At 36.5% G+C, this 11626-nt stretch overlaps 1 protein-coding gene across 1 annotated transcript; it reads left to right on the forward strand.

The window, feature by feature from the left end:
* Positions 1-5974: 5974 nt before the first annotated feature.
* LOC131160113 (5-oxoprolinase 1) lies at positions 5975-10560 on the forward strand. The gene is made up of 2 exons (XM_058115456.1): positions 5975-6201; positions 6491-10560. Exon 2 carries the CDS (start codon positions 6567-6569, stop codon positions 10374-10376), a length of 3810 nt encoding a protein of 1269 aa, XP_057971439.1. The 5' UTR covers positions 5975-6201; positions 6491-6566; the 3' UTR covers positions 10377-10560.
* The last annotated feature ends 1066 nt before the right edge of the window (positions 10561-11626 follow it).

Below are 11626 nucleotides of genomic sequence, written 5' to 3' on the forward strand. Positions count from 1 at the left end.
AGCCTATTAGATAAAGTGATTTCTTTTAATATATATATTGTTATGAAAAATAGGTTATGAAAAATATGGATGTCACCCAATCTTCCACCACTTTGGTTTCCACCCCAATAAATGCATAGGTATCCATATTGCCCTATAAAAGGGCACCCTACCCCTCTCATTTGAAAGATATATCGTTGCATGCTTGAAGTAAGTAGGGTATATAGAAAGAAGAAGAGAGATAAAAAAAAGGTAGAGATATCTTGTACAAGGCTGGTTCCATATCATATTGTAATTCCTCCCATGATAGTGAAATATTGATCCCATCCACCCGTGGAGTTGGCATAGTTGAACCACGTAAATTTCTGTCTCATCTCTATTTATTTATTTTCCTATTTATTTTTTGCATATTTTATAACACGTTATCAGTACGAGACTCTAACCAACTAATATATTTCTGTATATTTATACCGCCTTAATGGACAATTTTATTTCTGTTTATATCGCCTTAATGGCTGGTTTTATTTCTGTACTGCCTATATCTAGATCTATATATATATATATATATATATATATATATATATATATATATTTCCAAAAGAGATGAAAAAATAGTCCTCCTAAAGACGCTATACATATTTAAATCTCCCGAAGAGATAGTCCTCCTAAAGAGGCAATATATTTAAATTTTCTGTCTAATTTAATATTGTAGATTGGAATCATACTCCTGAAGAGTACAATTTAAGAAAAATAAAATAATATTCATGAAGAAACATATTTAAGTACCCCAGAAGGGTGGAAATACTATTATATTATTATCTCAATTTTACTTTAGTTTTTACATTTTGTTTTCTAAATTGCTTTATTATTGTTAATTTATCCAGATGTTGAACCTAATTAAAGTTGAATTTGTTCCCCTTGATATTAAAGACAACAATTATTTATCATGGATTTTTGATGTTGATATTTGTCTAAATGCAATGAACTTGGGAGACACTATTTTAGATGGAAATACCAAATCCCTGTAAGATCACGCAAAAGTTATGATCTTCCTCTGTCATTATTTAGATAAAGAATTAAAGACTAAATGCCTCACTGTTAAAGACCCACTTATCTTATGAAAAAATTTAAAGGATATATTTGATCACCAAAAATTGTGATTTTACCAACAGCTCGATATGAGTGGTTGCACATGATGTTGTAAGACTTTAAAACAATCGGTGAATATAACTCAACCCTACATAAGATTAGCTTGAAGCTGAAATTATGTGGTGAAAATATTACTGATGAAGACATGCTAGAGAAAACTTTTACTACTTTCCATTCCACTAATATGCTCTTACAGTAGCAATATAGGGAGATGGAATTTATTAAATTTTCTGATCTTATATCATGTCTTCTTATTGTTGAGTAAAATAACGAGCTTTTGATGAAAAATCACTAAACTCATCCAACTGGTTCGATCTCATTCCCTGAAGTGAATATGAATACATCTCTTTGTTGAGGACGAGACCGCAGGAATGGTCGTGGGCATGGTCGTGGTCGTGGTCGAAAAAATCACTGGCATCAACGTGAGGCTACAATCCCCCAGAAGAGGGATAACCCCTAGAAGAGGGATGACCCTCAGAAGCGGGTAAATGATTAAAATCAGTGACTCGAGCATCATGAAACTGAATGTTACAAATGCGGAGGAAAAGATTATTGGTCGTGTACCTGTCGTATGCCTAGACACTTGGTAGATCTATACCAAGCATCTATAAAAGAAAAAGAAAAGACTAAAGTGCTTAAAACAAAATTTTCTAATAATGTTGTTTTAATAGATGTCGGACCATCCAATTCTGTTTATCTCGATGTTGCTGATTTCCTTGTAAATCTAGATGAAAATAATGATGTAATATTTTAGGATATATAGTAAGTAATATTGTATTTTGATAAATTGCTGCCATAATCAATTATAGTAATGAGTTTTTAAAATATTTGTTGTAATGTGAATTTTCTTAAAGCTTTGATTGATTCTAAAATGTCTTTGGAATAAGTTTGTTTAGCTAACAGTGCTACAATACACACAATTCTTCGATATAGGAAATATTTCTATTATTTGAATATATCTTCAACAAATGTTAATACAATATCTAGTTCTTCAAATTTGATTGAAGGTTCTAAAGAGCTAATATAAAGTTACCCAATGGTACTTTACTACAAATGGATGAAGCTTCATATTTTAACATATCTAGAAGAAATCTGTTAAGTTTTAAAGATTTAAGACTTAATGGATATCACATTGAAACTACAAATGAAGGTAGTAAAGATTTTCTTTATATTACTTCTATTGTTTTTGGAAAGAAACAAATTTTAAAAAAGCTGTCAACTTTATCGTCTGAATTATATTATACAAAGATTAAAGCAATTGAATCATATAATGTCTTACACCAGAAGTGCAATAACCTAAAGATATTTATACTTTGACATGATCACCTTGGACATCTTGGAGATGTAATGATGCAAAGAATCATTGAGAATTCACATGGTCATCCACTAAAGAACCAAAAGATTCTTTTATCAAATGATTTCATGTGTACTGCTTGATTTTAAGGGAAATTAATTGTCAAACCATTAGTTTCAAAAGTAAGTCTTGAATCACCTTGTTTCTTGTAGAGAAGTCATGGTGATATATGTGAACCAATACATCCACCATCTGGACCATTTAGATATTTTATGGTCTTAATTGATGCATCTACTAGATGGTCACATGTTTCTCTACTTTATACTCGTAATATTACATTTTCTAGACTTCTTTCTTAACTGATTAGATTACGAGCTCATTTCCCCAATCATTTAATTAAATCAATTCATTTGGATAATGCTGGTGAATTTACATCCCAAACTTTTGATAACTATTGCATCTCACTTGGAATAGATGTTGAACATCCTATTGCTCATACTTATACACAAATGGTGTAACTGAATCTTTTATTAAGAGACTTCAACTCATTGCTTGAATTATGATTATGAGAACTAAATTACCTTTATTTGTTTGGGGACATGCTATTTTTTATGTTGCATGTTTAGTTCGTATAAGGCCAACTGTTTACAATAATTTTTCACCAATGTAATTAGTTTTTGGGCAACAATCTGATATTTCTTATTTAAGAACTTTTTGTTGTGCAGTATATGTTTCTATTGTCCCTCCTCAAAGAACTATGATGGGTACTCAACGTAAGCTTGGTATCTATGTGGGTTTTGATTCCCCTTCTATTATTAGATATCTTGAACCTTTAACAAGTCATTTATTTAAAACACAGTTTCATGATTGTCATTTTGATGAAGCAGTATTCCCTACATTAGGGGGAGCTAAATCACTACCTGAAGCACAACATGAAATCACATTGAATGCCATGAGTTTATCTCATTTAGATTCTCGCACAAATCAAAGTGTACTTAAAGTTCAGAAGATTATCCATTTGCAAGGGATTGCAAATCAATTGCCAAATTCTTTTGCAAATACCAAGACCATACTAAAATCTCATATACCTGCTGCAAATATTCCAACACGTATTGATGTCCCTAAAGGACAACAACTGGCTAATGAACCTAAACCACAAGTTAAGCATGGAAGGCCTACTGGTGCAAAATATAAAACTCCCAGAAGGAGAAAATTTAAATCTATTAACACTCCAAAAGAGGTTACAGAGGTGGCTAATCCATTTGACATTCACAAACCCATTAGTCCCTATTGTGGAATCTCTTGAAGAGGAATCTCTTGAAGAGAAAACTCCTGAAGAGACATCCCTTGAAAAAGGACAAGTACCTGAAAATAATAATGAGATCTCAATTCATTACATAGGAGAAATGTGGGATAGAAATAAAGTTGTTGTTAACAACACATTTACATATGCAGTAGCTACTGACATTGAACCTAAATTTGTTAATAAATGTTGAAATAGAAGTGAATGGTCAAAATGGAAAGAGGCTATCATATCATAATTAAACTCTCTATCAAAAAGAGAAGTTTTTGGACCTATAGTCCATACACTAGAAGATGTCCAACTAGTTGGATACAAATGGGTATTTGTGCCCAAGCGAAATGAAAATAATGAAATTACTCTATATAAAGCAAGACTTGTGGCACAAAGTTTCTCGCAGAAATCCAAAGTTGATTATGAGGAGACATATTCTCCCGTAATGGATGAAAGCACTTTTAGATTCTTAATTGGGCTAACAGACGCTGAATGACAGAGCATGCATCTTATGAACATAATAACAACATACCTATATGGATCGTTGGATGATTAAATTTATATGAAAATCCCTAAAGGATTTAAATTGCCTAAAGCAAAACCTAGAAATTTATATTCAATTAGACTCCAACATTCTTTATATCAATTAAAGCAATCTAAACGCATGTGATATAATCGATTAAGTGAGTACCTTGTGAAAGAAGGTTTTATACATGATCCAATTTGTCCATGTGTTTTTATTAAAAGATCAGAATTTAGATTTGTTATAATTGTTGTTTATGTTGATGATTTGAATTTAGTTGGGACTCCTGAAGAGTTCACTAAAGTTGCTAATCATTTAATAGTGGAATTTGAGATGAAAGATTTAGGAAAGACAAAATATTGTCTTAGCTTATAGATTGAACATGTAAATGATGGAATTTTTGTTCATCAATCTAAACATACCGAGAAGGTATTAAGGCAAATCTATATGGATAAATTTCATCCTTTAGGATCTCCAATGATAGTGCGATTACTTGATGTTAAGAAAGATTCATTTTGACCTCATGATGAGGGGGAAGAATTATTTGGTCTTGAAGTACCATATTTAAGTTCTATCGGCTCTCTGATGTACTTGGCCAATTGTACAAGATCCGATATTACATGTGCTGTAAATCTACTAGTAAGATACAATTCTACTTCTACTTAGTGACACTGAAATGGAATTAAGCACATTCTACGTTATTTGAGAGGTACATCTGATTTGGGTCTATTTTACTCATTTGATTCCAAATCTCAATTAGTAGGATATGCAGATGCTGGATATTTATCTGATCATCACAATGCTAAATCTCAAAATTAATATGTATTTCTTTACGAAAAAACTCTTATATCTTGGAAATCAGTAAAACAGTCGATTACAGCAACATCCTCCAATTATTCTAAAATACTAACTATCCATAAAGTTAGTAGAGAATGTGTGTGGTTTAGATCAATGATTTCTCATATCTAAGCAAATTGTGGTCTTCAATCAATAAATAATATTCCATTAGTTTTATATAAAGATAATGCTGTATGTATAGGTAAACTAAGAGGAAGATACATAAAGTGTAACAGAACAAAACATGTCTCTCCAAAAGTCTTTTATACACATGAACTCTAGAAAAATGATGATATAGATGTTCAGCAGATTCGATCAAGTGATAATTTTGCAGATTTGTTTACCCAAGTTTTGCCTACTACTACATTTAAGAAATTGGTTCATCTTATTGGAATGAGACACCTTAAAGACCTTAACAGAAGTAGTTAATATATGGGTGACATCCAATAGGGAGTGTTATGAAAAATATATTATGGAAAATATGGATGTCATCCCATCTTTTACCACCCCATCTTCCACCACTTTGATTTCCATCCAAATAAATACATAGGTATCCGTATTGACCTATAAAAGGGCATCCTACCCCTCTCATTTGGAAGATATATCTTTACATGCTTGCATATATCATCGCATACTTGAATACTCACTTGCATGCTTAGAGTAAGTGAGGTATAAAAAGAAAAGGAGAAATAAAAAGATGATAGAGATATTTTGTATAAGGTCAATTTCATATCATATTATAATTCCTCCCATAATAGTGAAGTTTTGATTCCATTCGCCCGTGAATTAGGCATAATCGATTTTTGTCTCGTCCCTATTTATTTATTTATTTTCTACATCTTTTTATAACACACACACACACACATATATGTATATATATATATATTTATATTCCAACGGGAACTTCAGGGTGACACGACTCTTTCGCAGTCCGGACTCCGCACAATGCCCACAACATCCCTCTGCTTCATTCTGGAGAAATTGAACTCAAAACGGAACTGGGTCATTCCAATCAATCTCAGGGATTACCTGTCATTGTAGAATTGAAGATTTACGTATCCTTTCACTCTGCACTACGCACTCGCATTTCGCCGTCACGGATGACCTCTGGTTTCTCAGTTCAAGGTGAGCTTTCTACTTTTAGCTTCTCCTTTGGAATTATACTTTCATCTTTTTCCGTTTGGCTTCCGAGAAATGAAAAGGGAGGAAAACAAACCCCCTTCTTTTGGAAATCAGTACATGTTAATTCTCTTCAGATTTATGTGTACACTATCTATGGAAAAAAGGTTTAATAAATTTCCTGATTGCTTCTGTGCTGTTTTTTGGTAAAATAATAATCTGGGCTCTATGAGTTTATAGTTTTTTCAATGTTTGTGTTCATCTATCAGTTTCTTTTTCTCGATTTCTCGTTTAGGTTATTGATATTTGGATCATTTCTGGGGAAGATTTGTGAACTGGATTTTGAATTCCCACAACTGTGAGCAGAGAATATGGGGAGTGTGAATGAACAGAAACTCAGGTTTTGCATCGACAGAGGGGGCACATTCACGGATGTTTATGCCGAAATCCCCGGTCAGCATGAAGGCCGAGTAATGAAACTTTTGTCTGTTGACCCTTCTAACTACGATGATGCTCCGGTTGAGGGGATTCGGAGGATTCTCGAAGAATTTACAGGGGAAAAAATTCCCCGGACTTCGAAAATCCCCACAGATAAGATAGAGTGGATAAGGATGGGTACTACAGTGGCAACAAATGCACTTCTGGAGCGGAAAGGGGAGAGAATTGCTGTGTGTGTAACTAGAGGCTTCAGGGATCTGCTGCAGATTGGTAACCAGGCTCGCCCAAACATCTTTGACCTCACTGTTTCAAAACCTTCCAATCTTTATGAGGAAGTAATAGAGGTTGATGAGAGAGTTGAGCTTGTTCTTGGCAATGAGGAAACGGATCCAGATTTTTCTGCATCTGTATTCAAGGGCATTTCCGGCGAGCTTGTCCGGGTTGTGAAGCCACTGGATGAGAAAACTTTAGAACTTTCATTGAAAGGTCTGTTGGAGAGGGGAATTCGCTGTTTAGCTGTTGTGTTAATGCATTCTTATACATACCCCCAGCATGAAATGTGTTTGGAAAAGTTAGCTGTGAGGTTGGGCTTTAGACATGTTTCCTTGTCTTCAGCTTTGACGCCTATGGTTCGAGCAGTTCCAAGGGGTCTAACAGCAAGTGTGGATGCATATTTAACCCCGGTAATTAAAGAATATCTGTCAGGGTTTATATCCAAATTTGATGAAGGGCTGGGGAAGGTGAATGTTTTGTTTATGCAATCGGATGGAGGGCTCGCACCAGAAAGTAGATTTTCTGGGCATAAAGCGGTTCTGTCAGGTCCTGCAGGTGGTGTTGTTGGTTACTCGCAGACTCTTTTTGGGCTTGAAACAGAAAAGCCTCTAATTGGGTTTGACATGGGTGGTACATCTACAGACGTGAGCCGCTATGCAGGTACTTTTGAGCAAGTTTTAGAAACTCAGATTGCTGGAGCCATAATTCAAGCACCTCAGCTTGACATAAACACTGTCGCTGCTGGAGGTGGATCAAAGTTGAAGTTCCAGTTTGGGGCTTTCCGGGTGGGTCCAGAATCTGTGGGTGCTCACCCAGGTCCAGTGTGTTATCGGAAAGGAGGGAAATTAGCTGTTACAGATGCAAATCTTATTTTGGGGTTTGTTATTCCTGATTTTTTTCCTTCAATCTTTGGCCCTAATGAGGATCAGCCTTTAGATATCACAGCAACAAGGGATGAATTCAAGAAGCTTGCAGTGCAAATAAATTCATACAGGAAGAGCCAGGATTCATCAGCGAAGGACATGACAGTAGAGGAGATTGCACTGGGATTTGTGGATGTTGCCAATGAGACAATGTGCCGTCCAATTCGGCAGTTAACGGAGATGAAAGGACATGAGACTAGGAACCATACTCTTGCTTGCTTTGGAGGTGCTGGGCCGCAGCATGCCTGTGCTATTGCCAGGTCCTTGGGAATGAAAGAGGTATTAATTCATAGGTTCTGTGGGATTTTAAGTGCATATGGAATGGGACTGGCAGATGTAATAGAAGAGGGACAGGAGCCATATTCTGCTGTTTATGCACCTGAATCGCTCCTCGAGGCCTCTCGTAGAGAAGCTACTTTATTGAAGCTGGTCAAGCAGAAGCTGCAAGATCAAGGGTTCAAGGAGGAAAACATTACAACTGAAACATATTTAAATTTGAGGTATGAGGGTACAGATACTGCCATCATGGTAAAGAGAAAAATAAATGAAGATGGATTGGAATTTGATTTTGCAGAAGAATTTGTGAGGCTTTTCCAGCAAGAGTATGGATTCAAACTACAGAAGAGGAACATCCTGATATGTGATGTTAGAATTCGTGGTATAGGAGTTACTAATATTTTGAAACCACGAGCTCTTGTACCTGCTTCAGGTACCCCTAAGTTTGAAGGGCATTACAAGGTTTACTTTCAGAATGGCTGGCACAGCACACCTTTATTCAAGCTTGAGAATCTTGGGTATGGTCATACAATGCCTGGCCCAGCAGTTATCATGAATGGTAATAGTACTGTGATAGTAGAACCCAAGTGCAAAGCTATTATAACCAAATATGGAAATATTAAAATTGAAATTGAATCAAATCTAAGCACCGTGAAAGTAGCAGAAAATGTTGCAGATGTTGTTAAGCTCTCAATATTCAATCACAGATTTATGGGTATTGCTGAGCAGATGGGACGGACGCTACAAAGGACATCCATATCAACAAATATCAAGGAACGGCTGGATTTCTCTTGTGCTCTTTTTGGTCCTGATGGAGGACTAGTTGCCAATGCGCCTCATGTGCCTGTCCACCTTGGTGCTATGTCCAGTACAGTTAGATGGCAACTCAAGTACTGGGGCAAAAATTTGAATGAAGGAGATGTTTTAATCTCCAATCATCCATGTGCTGGAGGTAGCCATCTCCCTGATATAACCGTCATTACGCCTGTTTTTGATAATGGAAAACTGGTATTTTTTGTGGCTAGCAGAGGGCATCATGCAGAGATTGGGGGTATTACTCCAGGAAGTATGCCTCCTTTCTCTAAGTACTTATGGGAGGAAGGAGCTGCCATTAAAGCGTTCAAGCTTGTGGAAAAGGGGGTTTTTCAAGAAGAAGGAATTATCAAACTTCTCAAGTTCCCTTGTTCTGATGAATCAACTCATAACATCCCAGGAACCCGCAGGCTTCAAGACAATTTATCAGACCTTCATGCACAAGTAGCTGCCAACCAGAGAGGAATTTCCCTTATCAAAGAGCTTATTGAACAGTATGGTTTGGACACAGTTCAGGCTTATATGACCTATGTGCAGAAGAATGCAGAAGAGGCAGTCAGAGAGATGCTCAGATCAGTTGCTTCTAGTGTTTCATCTCAGGTGGCTAAGTGTGGAGAGGGTGATTTCGTAACCATTGAAGAAGAAGATTACATGGATGATGGGTCTACCATTCATCTGAATCTTACAATCAATTGTGAGAAGGGGGAAGCAGTCTTTGATTTTTCTGGGACCAGCCCTGAAGTTTATGGGAATTGGAATGCTCCGGAAGCAGTGACAGCTGCAGCAGTCATATACTGCCTACGCTGTTTGGTTGATGTTGATATTCCTCTCAATCAAGGTTGTTTGGCCCCTGTTAAAATCCATATTCCATCAGGTTCATTCCTTTCTCCTAGTGATGAGGCTGCTGTAGTAGGGGGTAACGTTCTGACATCTCAGAGAATAACGGATGTTGTGCTCACCGCATTTCAGGCATGTGCTTGTTCTCAGGGATGTATGAATAATCTCACTTTTGGGGATGATACTTTTGGCTATTATGAAACAATTGGAGGTGGATGTGGTGCTGGTCCCAACTGGGACGGGACCAGTGGAGTCCAGTGCCATATGACAAATACCCGTATGACCGATCCCGAGATTTTTGAGCAGAGGTATCCAGTTATTTTGCACAAATTTGGGCTCAGAGAGAACAGTGGTGGAGGTGGACTTCATAGAGGGGGAGATGGACTTGTGCGAGAGATAGAGTTCAGACACCCAGTGGTGGTGAGTATTCTTTCGGAGAGGCGCGTTCATGCACCGAGAGGATTAAAAGGAGGAAAAGATGGTGCTCATGGGGTTAATTACCTTATCACAAAAAATAAACGGAGGGTATATCTTGGAGGGAAAAACACAATTGAGGTGCAGGCAGGGGAAGTTCTTCAGATTTTAACTCCTGGTGGTGGTGGATGGGGCTCTCCTCTTTGATTCATTTCTATTGAAAAACTTTTCGTCAGGAGTTTTGTCTTCACCTTGGTATTCTATTACTCTGTTTAAAGATGGTTTGAATTTTTAGGTTTGAATTTTTCACTGCTTCGAGCAAAACAAAAATAATGTATCAAACAATTGGTTCCATGTGAATGAATTAAGTATAAAATTTTTCCTGTTTAAACTTTGAACCTATGTTGAACAGGTGAAGTAGGATTGCTTCTCATGACATATACCTTTGGTATGGATAGTGGATGATTGTGTGAACAAGCTTGAAAATCATCATCTGGAAATATGAATGTGAAAATGCAAAGATGTTGAAGGTGCGACTTTGACAGATGCCACTCCGCAAGGCTTTGGGGCAGAGAACTCTATATTTGAACTCAAACAAACTGATGTGATGGTAGAATAGCTTTTAACTTCTACAAGCTATGAAGCTTGTTGTCAAATCCTCTTGAAGCTGATGTGAAATTTATCATCAACAGTGAGCCATGATGCCACGAGTGTGCGAGGGGCTCTTGGCGGCATGAAACTAGGGTCTTGGATTCGAAATTGGGGTCTCAGAGTTTCAAACACTTTGTTTGATTTTGTCTTTAAAGCTTTGGAATTTGCATTCCTCTCTTCCTCAAAACCCTTACTTCCCCTTCAGCTTTTGCATTCCATTTAGCTTTCCCTTTCTTTCTTTTTAATTTATTGAAGCTGTAAAGTCTAGTTTGTCATTACAGTTCCAAATATTTGTTTCTGCGTCCTATTTTTGTTTATGGTTTTCTAGGTTTGCTTACTACATGTTTAGGATTGTGGATGGCCACTATAGAATGGCAAATGCTTAACCAAGAAATGTTGGCCAAAAAGTTGGAAGCTATGGGGAGTTTTGAGGTGTAGGACATTAGATCTTAATTGGGGTTGAACTGTTGGAGCATCTACATGGGTTTGCAATGGGATAATTCTTATATAACAACAACAGCTAAAACAAGAAGCCGTAAGTTCCATTTGGTGGGGTTGGCTATTGACTTAGGTGAATTTAGTGAGAATTCATGATAATAAGATCTCTAACTCAATCTCGCTCCTTTATCGTGGCTTGAAACTGGCTGTGTATAAAGAATTTATGTTACACCAGCAAAGTGCACGATAGCGTATTTTTTTTCACATAAATAATTTTTTCACACCCTACAACTAGTAGAAACCCCACACACACAAGACAAGTGCATTAAAATTTTTTTTAAAGCATATAATTTTGGGTGTGAATCCAA

This window comes from Malania oleifera, chromosome 7 (genome assembly GCF_029873635.1).
Source record: "Malania oleifera isolate guangnan ecotype guangnan chromosome 7, ASM2987363v1, whole genome shotgun sequence".
NCBI classification, from domain to species: domain Eukaryota; kingdom Viridiplantae; phylum Streptophyta; class Magnoliopsida; order Santalales; family Ximeniaceae; genus Malania; species Malania oleifera.